Source organism: Salmo salar, chromosome ssa03 (assembly GCF_905237065.1).
Source record: "Salmo salar chromosome ssa03, Ssal_v3.1, whole genome shotgun sequence".
Taxonomy (NCBI): domain Eukaryota; kingdom Metazoa; phylum Chordata; class Actinopteri; order Salmoniformes; family Salmonidae; genus Salmo; species Salmo salar.
The window spans coordinates 4,705,124-4,722,254 of record NC_059444.1 but is presented as its reverse complement, the minus strand read 5'-3'; the positions used below and the strand labels follow the sequence as shown (position 1 = coordinate 4,722,254).

The 17,131-nt window shown below is 45.9% G+C and overlaps 1 protein-coding gene across 2 annotated transcripts in view; it reads right to left on the bottom strand.

Annotated features, from left to right (window-relative positions):
• Positions 1-391: 391 nt before the first annotated feature.
• Positions 392-17,131, bottom strand: part of LOC106596679 (twisted gastrulation protein homolog 1-A) — a 52,706-nt gene continuing 35,966 nt past the window's right edge. Inside the window, exons 3-5 of one of the 2 annotated variants that reach the window (XM_045714425.1) lie at positions 6,670-6,769; positions 2,700-2,960; positions 392-842 (exon numbers count right to left, since the gene is read on the bottom strand). In XM_045714425.1, the coding sequence (XP_045570381.1) occupies positions 661-842; positions 2,700-2,960; positions 6,670-6,769 (543 nt within the window). In that variant the 3' untranslated portion in view covers positions 392-660. The remainder of the gene's footprint in view (positions 843-2,699; positions 2,961-6,669; positions 6,770-17,131) is intronic. The other variant, XM_045714424.1, reaches the window with a different exon arrangement.

Below are 17,131 nucleotides of genomic sequence, written 5' to 3'. Positions count from 1 at the left end.
AGGGGTAGGCTAAGGGGGCAGGCTAAGGGGTAGGCTAAGGGGTAGGCTAAGGGGGTAGGCTAAGGGGGTAGGCTAAGGGGTAGGCTAAGGGGTAGGCTAAGGGGGTAGGCTAAGGGGTAGGCTAAGGGGGTAGGCTAAGGGGGTAGGCTAAGGGGGTAGGCTAAGGGGTAGGCTAAGGGGTAGGCTAAGGGGTAGGCTAAGGGGTAGGCTAAGGGGTAGGCTAAGGGGGTAGGCTAAGGGGTAGGCTAAGGGGGTAGGCTAAGGGGGTAGGCTAAGGGGTAGGCTAAGGGGGTAGGCTAAGGGGGTAGGCTAAGGGGTAGGCTAAGGGGTAGGCTAAGGGGTAGGCTAAGGGGGTAGGCTAAGGGGGTAGGCTAAGGGGGTAGGCTAAGGGGTAGGCTAAGGGGGTAGGCTAAGGGGGTAGGCTAAGGGGGTAGGCTAAGGGGTAGGCTTAGGGGGTAGGCTAAGGGGGTAGCCTAAGGGGGTAGGCTAAGGGGTAGGCTAAGGGTGCCTGTAATATATGATGTACTAATACAATATTTTTTGGGGGTGCTAGGCTATTTTTGAGGAGGCTTAAGCATCGTCTAGCCCCTCTCTGGAGCCGCCCATTGGTTTGGTCCATATATTTGGTACCAGTCTCCACCACCATGGAGTCGTCAGTCTTCAGAACAGACAGTTCATGCACTTAACAGCCTTGCTGCCGTAGTCCAGACACTCCGGGCCGACGCACTGACAGCAGGCGTTGTGAAACCAGCGGTACTTCGACCCTCCCATCGACTCACAGTATAGTTTACACTGGCGGATGGATACGCAGTCGTCAAAGTAGACCACCGTACACATGTTATCTGGCGGACAAGGGAGGAAGGTGGAGGGATACAGAGAGAAAAATAGGGCACAGGTCAGTTCTCTCAGTAACCACATCTTTAAAGCATAACTAGTAATCCCATGAATACATATTTAAATCCGTAGTTACCTGCTAAAAACGGTCATCATTAACCTGCCAATGTTTTTCTTAGGGTTTGCTTTGATGACTGAGGACTGAGGACAATGGGTGTGCTGCTAACACTAAGTGTGACCATGTGTTCTAGGCTACGTCCCAATTGGCACCCTACTCCCTATGCAGTGCACTACTTTTCTTTGGGCCCTGGTCAAAAGTGGTTCACTACATAGGGACTAGGGTACCAATTGGGACGCACCTCTGGTGTTTGTAATGAGTTAACAGCTGGGCACTGTGGTGGGAACCAACCAACGCTCTCATATTTAACCAATGTGGCGTCTCAGGAAACTCATGAGTGCAGTGTCTTTTTTTTTTTCTCTATAAGAGCTGGATCATAGGTTCAGGACCAAACCAGAGCGAGGAGAGAAGAGAAGGAAACTAGAGGGAGGAGGAGAGAAGAGAAGGAAACTAGAGGGAGGAGGAGAGAAGAGAAGGAAACTAGAGGGAGGAGGAGAGAAGAGGAAGAATGGGAGGAGAGAGAAGAGAGATGAGGAGGAGAGAGAAGAGAGAAGAGGAAGAACGGGAGGAGGAGGAGAGAGAAGAGGAAGAACAGGAGGAGAGAGAAGAGAGAGAAGAGGAAGAATGGGAGGAGGAGGAGAGAGAGAAGAGGAGAGGAGAGGAGAGAGAAGAGGAGGAGAGGAGGGAGAAGAGGAGGAGAGGAGAGAGAAGAGGAGGAGAGAAGGAGAGAGAGAGAGAGAAGAGGAATAATGGGAGGAGGAGGAGAGAGAGAGAGAGAAGAGGAGGAGAGGAGAGAGAAGAGGAGGAGAGGAGGGAGAAGAGGAGGAGAGGAGAGAGAAGAGGAGGAGAGGAGGAGAGAGAGAGAGAGAAGAGGAATAATGGGAGGAGGAGGAGAGGAGGGAGAAGAGGAGGAGAGGAGAGAGAAGAGGAGGAGAGAAGGAGAGAGAGAGAGAGAAGAGGAAGAATGGGAGGATGATTATGAGGAACGGGAGGAGGAGGGGGGGAGGAAGAGAGAAGAGGAGGAGAGGAGGAGGAGGAAAAATACTCTTTCAACCCAGACCAGGCGGTCCACGTCACCAACACCATCCCTCCAGACTGAACACAACATCCGACTTGGTGTTTCTCCTCTAGTGGGAAGAAATGTAGTGTAAACTAACCACTCTGTGTTTTACACCATCGTCTAAACAGGGTCTACACAGGTTTCACTGCAAGGAAGTTCAACTGTCTCTGTAATGACGACGGTGTTTCATTCATAGAAATGGAATCTATCATACTATTCTATTCATATGGTTCCACAGTCTTTTCATTCTACTGATATGGTTCCACAGTCTATTCATTCTATTGATATGGTTCCACAGTCTATTCATTCTATTGATATGGTTCCACAGTCTATTCATTCTATTGATATGGTTCCACAGTCTATTCATTCTACTGATATGGTTCCACAGTCTATTCATTCTACTGATATGGTTCCACAGTCTATTCATTCTATTGATATGGTTCCACAGTCTATTCATTCTACTGATATGGTTCCACAGTCTATTCATTCTACTGATATGGTTCCACAGTCTATTCATTCTACTGATATGGTTCCACAGTCCATTCATTCTACTGATATGGTTCCACAGTCTATTCATTCTACTCATATGGTTCCACAGTCTATTCATTCTACTCATATGGTTCCACAGTCTTAATTCTATTAATATGGTTCCACAGTCTAATCATTCTAGTTCTATGGTTTCGCTACCTTGAATGTCGTAGTTGCCGTGGATGCTGTTGGCGGGGAGAGATATGTTCTGGTGCTGGTCGTCAAGCGTCTCTAGGAAGGAGACCAGGTTCTCATGGTGAGATAGTTCCTCGGCAACGGGGAAGGACACCACCATCATGTTGATAGGGGCGTCGCCCTCCGTGAGGGCTCGGAACAGCGAGGGGATTGGTCGATGGAGTTCCTCCACTGTGCTCTTGGAGGTGGCCGGAGTATCACTGTAGTTCTTAGGGTTACACATCCCTGAGAGAGGCACAGAGAGAGAGGCACAGAGAGAGAGAGAGAGGCACAGAGCGAGAGAGGCACAGAGCGAGAGAGGCACAGAGCGAGAGAGGCACAGAGCGAGAGAGAGGCACAGAGCGAGAGAGAGGCACAGAGCGAGAGAGGCACAGAGCGAGAGAGAGGCACAGAGCGAGAGAGAGGCACAGAGCGAGAGAGGCACAGAGCGAGAGAGGCACAGAGAGAGAGAGAGGCACAGAGCGAGAGAGAGGCACAGAGCGAGAGAGGCACAGAGAGAGAGAGGCACAGAGAGAGAGGGGCACAGAGAGAGAGGGGCACAGAGAGAGAGGGGCACAGAGCGAGAGAGAGACACAGAGCGAGAGAGAGGCACAGAGCGAGAGAGAGGCACAGAGCGAGAGGGGCACAGAGCGAGAGAGGCACAGAGAGAGAGAGGCACAGAGAGAGAGAGGCACAGAGCGAGAGAGGCACAGAGCGAGAGAGGCACAGAGCGAGAGAGAGGCACAGAGAGAGAGGCACAGAGAGAGAGAGAGGCACAGAGAGAGAGAGGCACAGAGAGAGAGAGGCACAGAGAGAGAGAGAGGCACAGAGAGAGAGAGAGGCACAGAGAGAGAGAGAGGCACAGAGAGAGAGAGAGGCACAGAGAGAGAGAGAGGCACAGAGAGAGAGAGAGGCACAGAGAGAGAGGCACAGAGAGAGAGCGAGGGAGGGAGAGTTTATCAATAATAACTTTTAAAAGGTTACATACCTGTAAGGGAACTATTTGTATTGGAAAGGAAAATGCATATCCATACCAGTTCATTACCAATAATTAATGAAGCAATAAGGCCTAAAGGGGGTGCGGTATATGGCCAATATACCACGGCTAAGGGCTGTTCTTAAGCGCGACGCAACACGGAGTGCCTGGATACAGCTCTTAGCCGTGGTATATTGGCCATATACAGTTGAAGTCGGAAGTTTACATACACCTTAGACAAATACATTCAGTTTTTCACAATTCCTGACATTTAATCCTAGTAACAATTCCCTGTCTTAGGTCAATTAGAATCACCACTTTATTTTAAGAATGTGAAATGTCAGAATAATAGTAGAGAGAATTATTTATTTCAGCTTTTATTTCTTTCATCACATTCCCAGTGGGTCAGAAGTTTACATACACTCAATTAGTATTTGGTAGCATTGCCTTTAAATTGTTTAACTTGGGTCAAACGTTTCGGGTAGCCTTCCACAAGCTTCCCACAATAAGTTGGGTGAATTTTGGCCCATTCCTCCTGACAGAGCTGGTGTAACTGAGTCAGGTTTGTAGGCCTCCTTGCTCGCACACAGTTTTTCAGTTATGCCCACAAATTTTCTATAGGATTGAGGTCAGGGCTTTGTGATGGCCACTCCAATACCTTACTTTGTTGTCCTTAAGCCATTTTGCCACAACTTTAGAAGTATGCTTGGGGTCATTGTCCATTTGGAAGACCCATTTGTGACCAAGCTTTAACTTCCTGACTGATGTCTTGAGATGTTGCTTCAATATATCCACATAATTTTCCCGTCTCATGATGCCATCTATTTTGTGAAGTGCACCAGTCCCTCCTGCAGCAAAGCACCCCCACAACATGATGCTGCCACCCCTGTGCTTCACGATTGGGATGGTGTTCTTCGGCTTGCAAGCCTCCCCCTTTTTCCTCCATACATAACGATGGTCATTATGGCCAAACAATTATATTTTTGTTTCATCAGAACAGAGGACATCTCTCCAAAAAGTACTATCTTTGTCCCCATGTGCAGTTGCAAACCGTAGTCTGGCTTTTTTCAAATGGCGGTTTTGGAGCGGTGGCTTCTTCCTTGCTGAGCGGCCTTTCAGGTTATGTCGACTCGTTTTACTGTGGATATAGATACTTTTGTACCTGTTTCCTCCAGCATCTTCACAAGGTCCTTTGCTGTTGTTCTGGGATTGATTTTCACTTTTCGCATCAAAGTACGTTCATCTCTAGGAGACAGAACGCTTCTCCTTCCTGAGCGGTATGGCGGCTGCGTGGTCCCATGGGGTTTATACTTGCGTACTATTGTTTGTACAGATGAACCAGACTTGTGGAGGTCTACAAATTGTTTTCTAAGGTCTTGGCTGATTTCTTTTGATTTTCCTATGATGTCAAGCAAAGAGGCACTGAGTTTGAAGGTAGGCCTTGAAAGACATCCACAGGTACACCTCCAATTGACTGAAATGATGTCAATTAGCCTATCAGAAACTTTGAAAGCCATGATATCATTTTCTGGAATTTTCCAAGCTGTTTAAAGGCACAGTCAACTTAGTGTATGTAAACTTCTGACCCACTGGAATTGTGATACAGTGAATTACAAGTGAAATAATCTGTGTGTAAACAATTGTTGGAAAAATGACTTGTGTCATGTACAAAGTAGATGTCCTAACCGACTTGCCAAAACTATAGTTTGTCAACAAGAAATTTGTGGAGTGGTTGAAAAACGAGTTTTAATGACTCCAACCTAAGTGTATGTAAACTTCCGACTTCAGCTGTAGGTATCACTAGTCACTTTAAATAACACCACTTTAATAATGTTTACATATCCTACATTACTCATCTCATATGTATATATTATACCATCTACTGCATCTTGCCTATGCCGCTCGGCCAACGCTCATCCATATATTTATATGTTGGTTGAAAAACGAGTTTTAATGACTCCAACCTAAGTGTATGTAAACTTCCGACTTCAGCTGTACCACGAACCCCTGAGGTGCCTCATCGCTGATTATTAACTTTTTAACAACGTAACAAGAGCAGTAAAAAATTAAATGCATTACGGTCTGATATACCACGGCTGTCAGCCAACCAGCATTCAGGACTCGAACCACCCAGTTTTGTCACGTCCTGACCAGTAATAGGGGTTATTTGTTATTGTAGTTTGGTCAGGACGTGGCAGAGGGGTGTTTGTTTTATGTGGTTCGGGGTTTGTTGTGATATGTAATTATGTAAGAGGGGTGTTTGATTTATGTGTTCCGGGGGTTTTTGGGTATTGTTCTGGTTTTGTATTTCTATGATTTTCTAGGTTGTGTATTTCTTTGTGTTGGCCTGGTATGGCTCTCAATCAGGAACAGCTGTACATTGTTGTTGCTGATTGGGAGTCATACTTAGGGAGCCCTGTTTTCACCTGTGGTTTGTGGGAAGTTGTTTTTGCACTGCTGTGTGTGTGTGTGTGTGTGTGTGTGTGTGTGTGTGTGTGTGTGTGTGTGTGTGTGTGTGTGTGTGTGTGTGTGTGTGTGTGTGTGTGTGTGTGTGTGTGTGTGTGTGTGTGTGTGTGTGTGTGTGTGTGTGTGTGTGTGTGTGTGTGCGCGTGCGCGTGCGCGTGCGCGTGCGCGTGCGCGCATATAGCCTGCATTACCGTTCGTTCGTTTCTTGTCTTGTTTTGTCAGTGTTCAAATAAATGTTAAAATGAGCACTAGACCCGCTGCGCCATTACATACAACGACCATTACCAGTTTATAATTCAGTATAATTCCATTCATTTTCCGAGTCCACTTCTAAACCAGCCTGTGCAGAAAACAACTTTGCAAAGTGCACTCAGTCATTTAAGTAACTCCACAGACATTCCTGTCTAATTGATGAGGCTGGTAACCACCATATTGTTTTTGACTGAGCTGCGGTATTGTTGTGTTTCATGAATAAAAACACACATATATTGTACTGTTTGAGATGTGACTCACCAACACAGTCACAGCAGTCCTCCCACAGTGTCCCCAGACAGAGCATACACTCCTTACAACATGAACAGTTCCCGTCGGATGGACGACACTGACACAGCTCCTGCAACAACACACACACACACACACACACACACACACACACACACACACAATAAACTACTGACAAGATACAGTATGTTGTTCTTAGAGCAGAGGTTTTTATAGTTTTCACAGACAGAACCAAGTCACTACAGAGATCTGTCTAGTGTTACTGTCCCTGTACTGTCTAGTGTTACTGTCCCTGTACTGTCCCTATACTGTCCCTGTACTGTCTAGTGTTACTGTCCCTGTACTGTCTAGTGTTACTGTCCCTGTTACTGTCTAGTGTTACTGTCTAGTGTTACTGTCCAGTGTTACTGTCTAGTGTTACTGTCCAGTGTTACTGTCCAGTGTTACTGTCCGTGTACTGTCCAGTGTTACTGTCTAGTGTTACTGTCCTGTACTGTCTAGTGTTACTGTCCCTGTACTGTCTAGTGTTACTGTCCCTGTACTGTCCAGTGTTACTGTCCCTGTACTGTCCAGTGATACTGTCTAGTGTTACTGTCCCTGTACTGTCTAGTGTTACTGTCCCTGTACTGTCTAGTGTTACTGTCCAGTGTTGCTGTCTAGTGTTACTGTCTAGTGTTACTGTCCAGTGTTACTGTCCAGTGTTACTGTCCAGTGTTACTGTCTAGTGTTACTGTCCCTGTACTGTCTAGTGTTACTGTCCGTGTACTGTCCAGTGATACTGTCTAGTGTTACTGTCCTGACTGTCCAGTGTTACTGTCCAGTGTACTGTCCCTGTACTGTCTAGTGATACTGTCCCTGTACTGTCTAGTGTTACTGTCCCTGTACTGTCCAGTGATACTGTCCCTGTACTGTCTAGTGTTACTGTCCCTGTACTGTCCAGTGTTACTGTCCCTGTACTGTCCAGTGATACTGTCCCTGTACTGTCTAGTGTTACTGTCCCTGTACTGTCTAGTGTTACTGTCCCTGTACTGTCTAGTGTTACTGTCCCTGTACTGTCTAGTGTTACTGTCCAGTGTTACTGTCCCTGTACTGTCCAGTGATACTGTCCCTGTACTGTCTAGTGTTACTGTCCCTGTACTGTCTAGTGTTACTGTCCCTGTACTGTCTAGTGTTACTGTCCCTGTACTGTCCAGTGTTACTGTCCCTGTACTGCCTCGTGTTACTGTCCCTGTACTGTCTAGTGTCCCTGTACTGTCTAGTGTTACTGTCCAGTGTTACTGTCCCTGTACTGTCTAGTGTTACTGTCCAGTGATACTGTCCCTGTACTGTCCAGTGATACTGTCCCTGTACTGTCTAGTGTTACTGTCCCTGTACTGTCTAGTGTTACTGTCCCTGTACTGTCTAGTGTTACTGTCCAGTGATACTGTCCCTGTACTGTCCAGTGTTACTGTCCAGTGATACTGTCCCTGTACTGTCCAGTGATACTGTCCCTGTACTGTCTAGTGTTACTGTCCAGTGATACTGTCCCTGTACTGTCCAGTGTTACTGTCCCTGTACTGTCCAGTGTTACTGTCCAGTGTTACTGTCCAGTGATACTGTCCCTGTACTGTCTAGTGTCCCTGTACTGTCTAGTGTAACTGTCCCTGTACTGTCCAGTGTTACTGTCCCTGTACTGTCTAGTGTTACTGTCCCTGTACTGTCTAGTGTTACTGTCTAGTGTTACTGTCCCTGTACTGTCTACTGTTACTGTCCCTGTTCTGTCTAGTGTTACTGTCCCTGTACTGCCCAGTGTTACTGTCCCTGTACTGTCTATTGTTACTGTCCCTGTACTGTCTAATGTTACTGTCCCTGTACTGTCTAATGTTACTGTCCCTGTACTGTCTAATGTTACTGTCCCTGTACTGTCCAGTGATACGTCCCTGTACTGTCCAGTGTTACTGTCCCTGTACTGTCTAGTGTTACTGTCCCTGTACACTCTAGTGTTACTGTCTAGTGTTACTGTCCCTGTACTGTCTAGTGTTACTGTCCCTGTACTGCCCAGTGTTACTGTCCCTGTACTGTCTAGTGTTACTGTCCCTGTACTGTCTAGTGATACTATCCCTGTACTGCCTCGTGTTACTGTCCCTGTACTGTCTAGTGTAACTGTCCCTGTACTGTCTAGTGATACTGTCCCTGTACTATCCCTGTACTGCCTCGTGTTACTGTCCCTGTACTGTCTAGTGTAACTGTCCCTGTACTGTCCAGTGATACTGTCCCTGTACTGTCCAGTGTTACTGTCCCTGTACTGTCCAGTGATACTGTCCCTGTACTGTCCAGTGTTACTGTCTAGTGTTACTGTCCCTGTACTGTCTAGTGTTACTGTCCCTGTACTGTCTAGTGTTACTGTCTAGTGTTACTGTCCCTGTACTGTCTAGTGTTACTGTCCCTGTACTGTCTAGTGTTACTGTCCCTGTACTGTCCCTGTACTGTCTAGTGTTACTGTCCCTGTACTGTCCAGTGTTACTGTCCCTGTACTGTCCAGTGTTACTGTCCCTGTACTGTCTAGTGTCCCTGTACTGTCTAGTGTAACTGTCCCTGTACTGTCTAGTGATACTGTCCCTGTACTGTCTAGTGATACTGTCCCTGTACTGTCCCTGTACTGTCTAGTGTTACTGTCCCTGTACTGTTGTGTTACTGTCTAGTGTTACTGTCCCTGTACTGTCTAGTGTTACTGTGTGTCTAGTGTTACTGTCCCTGTACTGTCTAGTGTTACTGTCCCTGTACTGTCTAGTGTTACTGTCCCTGTACTGTCTAGTGTTACTGTCTAGTGTTACTGTCCCTGTTCTGTCTAGTGTTACTGTCCCTGTTATGTCTAGTGTTACTGTCCCTGTTCTGTCTAGTGTTACTGTCCCTGTACTGCCCAGTGTTACTGTCCCTGTACTGTCTAGTGATACTGTCCCTGTACTGTCTAGTGTTACTGTCCCTGTACTGTCTAGTGATACTGTCCCTGTACTGTCCCTGTACTGTCTAGTGTCCCTGTACTGTCCAGTGTTACTGTCCCTGTACTGTCCAGTGTTACTGTCCAGTGTTACTGTCTAGTGTCTGTACTGTCTAGTGTCGTACTGTCCCTGTACTGTCTAGTGATACTGTCCCTGTACTGTCTAGTGATACTGTCCCTGTACTGTCTAGTGATACTGTCCCTGTACTGTCTGGTGTTACTGTCCCTGTTACTGTCTAGTGATACTGTCCCTGTACTGTCCCTGTACTGTCTAGTGTTACTGTCCCTGTACTGTCCAGTGTTACTGTCCCTGTACTGCCTCGTGTTACTGTCCCTGTACTGTCTAGTGTCCCTGTACTGTCTAGTGTAACTGTCCCTGTACTGTCTAGTGATACTGTCCCTGTACTGTCTAGTGATACTGTCCCTGTACTGTCCCTGTACTGTCTAGTGTTACTGTCCCTGTACTGTCCAGTGTTACTGTCCCTGTACTGTCTAGTGTTACTGTCCCTGTACTGTCGTGCTGTCTAGTGTTACTGTCCCTGTACTGTCTAGTGATACTGTCCCTGTACTGTCTAGTGTTACTGTCTGTAGTGATACTATCCCTGTACTGTCTAGTGTTACTGTCCCTGTACTGTCTAGTGATACTATCCCTGTACTGCCTCGTGTTACTGTCCCTGTACTGTCTAGTGTCCCTGTACTGTCTAGTGTTGCTGTCCAGTGTTACTGTCTAGTGTTACTGTCCCTGTACTGTCTAGAAACATTTCAGAAAAACAGCAGGTGTCTGTCCAGATTTACATTCCACTGTTAGAAATCAAACACAAACAGTCAAGCATTCATAACAGAGACCCTCTATTACTGGTCAGAGCAACTTCATATCACAGGGTATCTTCTCTAGGAAGGAGAACATAAACACATGATACTGTATGGTATCTTCTCTAGGAAGGAAGGAAGGAGAACATAAACACATGATACTGTATGGTATCTTCTCTAGGAAGGAAGGAGAACATAAACACATGATACTGTACGGTATCTTCTCTAGGAAGGAAGGAGAACATAAACACATGATACTGTATGGTATCTTCTCTAGGGAGGAAGGAGTTTCAGTTGGACACGCTAGCCTCATGTCTGGTTAGGAGGAGAACATAAACACATGATACTGTATGGTATCTTCTCTAGTAAGGAAGGAAAGAGAACATAAACACATGATACTGTATGGTATCTTCTCTAGGAAGGAAGGAGAACAAACACATGATACTGTATGGTATCTTCTCTAGGAAGGAAGGAGAACATAAACACATGATACTGTATGGTATCTTCTCTAGGAAGGAAGGAAAGAGAACATAAACACATGATACTGTATGTACATGTTCAGGCACACGGTAAGTTCACAACACACAAGCAATTGATTTTTCTACATGAACCCAAACTCAATTGTGAACCAGAAGAATTTTCACTGCGCGAGTATGCTAAAAATTCTAATAAAATCGTGTCTTGGAAAGCACAAACAAAAAGAAGATCTAGGACACATGCACATTGTTTCAACAAAAGTGAAAACACATTTTGGCAACACACTAAATCCACCGTGGTGGGGTAAAGAGTGAGCAATGAGTTTGGCCGGGGTGACTGGCAAGGAGTTACTCTCCTCTTTCTCTCAGTCTGCAGTCTGACTCTCCCTCTGTCTTCCCTCCCTCTGTCTTCTCTCTCTCTCCCTCCCTCTGTCTTCTCTCCCTCCCTCTGTCTTCTCACTCACTCTCCCTCCCTCTGTCTTCTCACTCCCTCTCCCTCCCTCTGTCTTCTCACTCCCTCTCCCTCCCTCTGTCTTCTCACTCCCTCTCCCTCCCTCTGTCTTCTCACTCACTCTCTCTCCCTCTGTCTTCTCTCTCTCCCTCTGTCTCTCTCTCCCTCTGTCTTCTCTCTCTCTCCCTCTGTCTTCTCTCTCTCTCCCTCTGTCTTCTCTCTCTCTCCCTCTGTCTTCTCTCTCTCTCCCTCTGTCTTCTCTCTCTCTCCCTCTGTCTTCTCTCTCTCTCCCTCTGTCTTCTCTCTCTCTCCCTCTGTCTTCTCTCTCTCTCCCTCTGTCTTCTCTCTCTCTCCCTCTGTCTTCTCTCTCTCTCCCTCTGTCTTCTCTCTCTCTCTCCCTCTGTCTTCTCTCTCTCTCTCCCTCTGTCTTCTCTCTCTCTCCCTCTGTCTTCTCTCTCTCTCCCTCTGTCTTCTCTCTCTCTCCCTCTGTCTTCTCTCTCTCCCTCTGTCTGTCTATTCTCACTCTCTTCCAATTCAAAAAGGGGCTTTATTGTTATGGGAAACATGTTTACATTGCCAAAGCAAGTGAAATAACTAAACAAAAGTGAGAAGAAACAAATTTAACATAAACAAAAAAACTAACATGAACAGTAAACATTAAACTCAAAAAGGTTTAAAAAATAGACATTTCAACTCATATTATCTACTGTGTACAGTGTTTTAGCAATGTGAAAATAGTTGTAGTAGGAATAGTGGGGGAAGATAAATAAACAGATAAATATTGGTGGTATTTACAATGTTTGTGCTTCACTGGCTGCCCTGTTCTCATGGCAACAGGTCACAAATCTTGCTGCTGTGACGGCACACCGCGGCACTTCACCTAACAGATATGGGAGATTATCAATGTTTGATTTGTTTTCTAATTCTTTGTGGGTCTGTGTAATCTGTGGGGAAATAAGTCTGTAATATGGTCATACATTTGGCAGGAGGTTAGGAAGTGTAGCTCAGTTTCCACTTCATTTTGTGGACATTGGGCACATAGTCTGTCTTCCCTTGAGAGCCCGGTCTGCCTATGGTGACCTCTCTCAACAGCAAGGCTATGCTCACTGAATCTGTACATAGGATTTTTGTAATTTTGGGTCAGTCATAGTGGTCAGGTATTCTGCTACTGTGTACTCTCTGGTTAGGGCCAAATAGCGTTCCAATGTCAAATAGTTATCTTTTTGCGTTCTCATAATTTGGTTGGGTCTAATTGTGTTGCTTGCCTGGGGCTCTGTTGGGTCCATTTGTGTTTGTGAACAGAGCCCCAGAAGCAGCTGGCTGAGGAGACTCTCCTCTAGGTTAATCTCTCTGTAGGTGAGGGTTCTGAGGAGACTCTTCTCTAGGTTCATCTCTCTGTAGGTGAGGGCTCTGAGGAGACTCTTCTCTAGGTTAATCTCTCTGTAGGTGAGGGCTCTGAGGGGACTCTTCTCTAGGTTCATCTCTCTCTGTAGGTGAGGGCTCTGAGGAGACTCTTCTCTAGGTTCATCTCTCTCTGTAGGTGAGGGCTCTGAGGAGACTCTTCTCTAGGTTCATCTCTCTCTGTAGGTGAGGGCTCTGAGGAGACTCTTCTCTAGGTTAATCTCTCTGTAGGTGAGGGCTCTGAGGAGACTCTTCTCTAGGTTCATCTCTCTCTGTAGGTGAGGGCTCTGAGGAGACTCTTCTCTAGGTTAATCTCTCTGTAGGTGAGGGCTCTGAGGGGACTCTTCTCTAGGTTCATCTCTCTGTAGGTGAGGGCTCTGAGGAGACTCTTCTCTAGGTTCATCTCTCTGTAGGTCAGGGCTTTGTGGTTGAATGTGTGGGCATCACTTCCTTTTAGGTGGTTGTAGAATTGCTCTTTTCTGGATTTAGACAACTAGCGAGTATCGTCCTTATTCTGCTCTGCATTATTTTGTTTCTTATATTTTGTTTGGAGTTCTGCACGCAGAGACTCAGTTGGGTTTTTGTCCCATTTTGTGAATTCTTGGTTGGTGAGTGGACCCCAGACCTCACAACCAAATGAGGGCAATGGGTTATATAACTGATTGAAGTATATTTTTTGCCAGATTCTAATTGGGATGTCAAATTTTATGTTCCTTCTTGCCTTGTCTCTCAGATCGTTCACAGCTTTGTGGACGTTATCTGTGGCGCTGATGTTTAGGCCGAGGTATGTATAGTTTTTTTGTCTGCTCTAGGGCAACGGTGTCTAGATGGAATTTGTATTTGTGGTCCTGGCAACTGGACCTTTTTTGAAACACCATTATTTTTGTCTTACTGAGATGTACTGTCAGGGCCCAGGTCTGACAGAATCTGTGCAGAAGATCTAGGTGCTGCTGTAGGCCCTCCTTGGTTGGGGACAGAAGCACAAGATCATCAGTGCTTCTGTCCCCAACCAAGGACAGAAGCACGGCCTCACCCTACGAGTCAAGTAGGGTGAGGCCAGGTGCTGCAGACTGTTCTAGTGCCTTCGCCAATTCATTGATATATATGTTGGAAGAATTAATTCCACTGAAAGAATAAACGATTTGTTTTCAAAATGATAGTTTCCAGATTTGACTATATTAATGACCAAAGGCTCGTATTTCTGTGTTTATTATATTATAATTAAGTCTATGATTTGATATTTGATAGAGCGGTCTGACTGAGCGATGGTAGGCAGCAGCAGGCTCGTAAGCATTCATTCAAACAGCACTTTACTTCGTTTTCCAGCAGCTCTTAGCAATGCTTGCTTCAAAGTGCTGTCTATGACTTCAAGCCTATCAACTCCTGAGATTAGGCTGGCAAATCTATAGTGCCTATAAGAACATCCAATAGTCAAAGGTATATGAAATACAAACGATAAAGAGAGAAATAGTCGACGCGTCCTGACCTGCCTTCCAGTAGCCATCACCCAGACCTGCCTTCCAGAAGCCATCACCCAGACCTGCCTTCCAGTAGCCATCACCCAGACCTGCCTTCCAGTAGCCATCACCCAGACCTGCCTTCCAGTAGCCATCACCCAGACCTGCCTTCCAGAAGCCATCACTCAGATCTGCATTCCTCCTGGGCAATTATGTGTGAACACACATCTCACTGTCCTAAAAATGCCTCGGACATAATGAAAACAAGCCCAGATTTCCCCCAGGGTGAAATTCCCCTTTAACACAGTGCTGTCTACAGATTTGATCAATGGCACGCACGCACACACACTTTGATAGAAATCATATAAGTGTTTGTTATGACTCCTTCTGGGGGGGGGACTGCTTGTCCACTAAACACATATGGAGCCAGTGAGGAGGAAAGATGATTCTCTCTGATACTCTTCTTTCTCATGGAAATACAGTCTCAATGTGTCACGACTAAAGCCCCATTTCTGCTTTTACTAGTTAAGACAGGCTACAGAAATTGAACTATGGAAGTGTTTGCCTCTCAAAATGCATATCACTGCAAATCAGTGTTAATATGAATCCTTGTATGTCCAGTAACCTTGAAGTTATTCGGGAGGAAAGATGAGCAAGATAACAGTTGCTGATTCTCTTCTTCAACTGTAAAATACAGTAAACTCTCAGTGTGACCAACTGTTACTGTTACTAACCCAGCTAAACAGACTGTTACTGACCCAGCTAAACAGACTGTTACTAACCCAGCTAAACAGACTGTTACTAAACCCAGGTAAACAGACTGTTACTGACCCAGCTAAACAGACTGTTACTGATCCAGCTAAACAGACCGTTACTGACCCAGCTAAACAGACCGTTACTGACCCAGCTAAACAGACCGTTACTGACCCAGCTAAACAGACTGTTACTGTTACTGACCCAGCTAAACAGACTGTTACTGTTACTAACCCAGCTAAACAGACCGTTACTGACCCAGCTAAACAGACTGTTACTGACCCAGCTAAACAGACTGTTACTGACCCAGCTAAACAGACTGTTACTGACCCAGCTAAACAGACTGTTACTGACCCAGCTAAACAGACCGTTACTGACCCAGCTAAACAGACTGTTACTGACCCAGCTAAACAGACTGTTACTGTTACTAACCCAGCTAAACAGACCGTTACTGACCCAGCTAAACAGACTGTTACTGACCCAGCTAAACAGACCGTTACTGACCCAGCTAAACAGACCGTTACTGACCCAGCTAAACAGACTGTTACTGACCCAGCTAAACAGACTGTTACTGTTACTAACCCAGCTAAACAGACCGTTACTGACCCAGCTAAACAGACTGTTACTGACCCAGCTAAACAGACTGTTACTGACCCAGCTAAACAGACTGTTACTGACCCAGCTAAACAGACTGTTACTGACCCAGCTAAACAGACTGTTACTGTTACTAACCCAGCTAAACAGACCGTTACTGACCCAGCTAAACAGACCGTTACTAACCCAGCTAAACAGACTGTTACTGTTACTAACCCAGCTAAACAGACCGTTACTGACCCAGCTAAACAGACTGTTACTGACCCAGCTAAACAAACCATTACTGACCCAGCTAAACAGACCGTTACTAACCCAGCTAAACAGACCGTTACCGACCCAGCTAAACAGACTGTTACCGACCCAGCTAAACAGACCGTTACCGACCCAGCTAAACAGACTGTTACCGACCCAGCTAAACAGACCGTTACCGACCCAGCTAAACAGACTGTTACCGACCCAGCTAAACAGACCGTTACCGACCCAGCTAAACAGACCGTTACCGACCCAGCTAAACAGACCGTTACCGACCCAGCTAAACAGACTGTTACCGACCCAGCTAAACAGACCGTTACTGACCCAGCTAAACAGACTGTTACTGACCCAGCTAAACAGACTTACTGTTACTAACCCAGCTAAACAGACTTACTGTTACTAACCCAGCTAAACAGACCGTTACTAACCCAGCTAAACAGACTGTTACTGACCCAGCTAAACAGACTGTTACTGACCCAGCTAAACAGACTGTTACTGATCAAGCTAAACAGACTGTTACTGACCCAGCTAAACAGACTGTTACTGTTACTAACCCAGCTAAACAGACCGTTACTGACCCAGCCAAACAGACCGTTACTAATCCAGCTAAACAGACCGTTACTAACCCAGCTAAACAGACCGTTACTGACCCAGCTAAACAGACTGTTACTGACCCAGCTAAACAGACTGTTACTGACCCAGCTAAACAGACCGTTACTGACCCAGCTAAACAGACCGTTACTAACTCAGCTAAACAGACCGTTACTGACCCAGCTAAACAGACCGTTACTGACTAAGGCTAAACAGACTGTTACTGACCCAGCTAAACAGACTGTTACTAACCCAGCTAAACAGACCGTTACTGACCCAGCTAAACAGACTGTTACTGACCCAGCTAAACAGACTGTTACTGACCCAGCTAAACAGACTGTTACTGTTACTAACCCAGCTAAACAGACTGTTACTGTTACTAACCCAGCTAAACAGACTGTTACTGTTACTAACCCAGCTAAACAGACTGTTACTGACACAACTAAAAATACTGTTACTGACCCAGCTAAACAGACTGTTACTGACCCAGCTAAACAGACCGTTACTGTTACTAACCCAGCTAAACAGACTGTTACTGTTACTAACCCAGCTAAACAGACCGTTACTGACCCAGCTAAACAGACCGTTACTGACCCAGCTAAACAGACCGTTACTAACCCAGCTAAACAGACCGTCACTAACCAAGCTAAACAGACTGTTACTGTTACTAACCCAGCGAAACAGACCGTTACTGACCCAGCTAAACAGACCG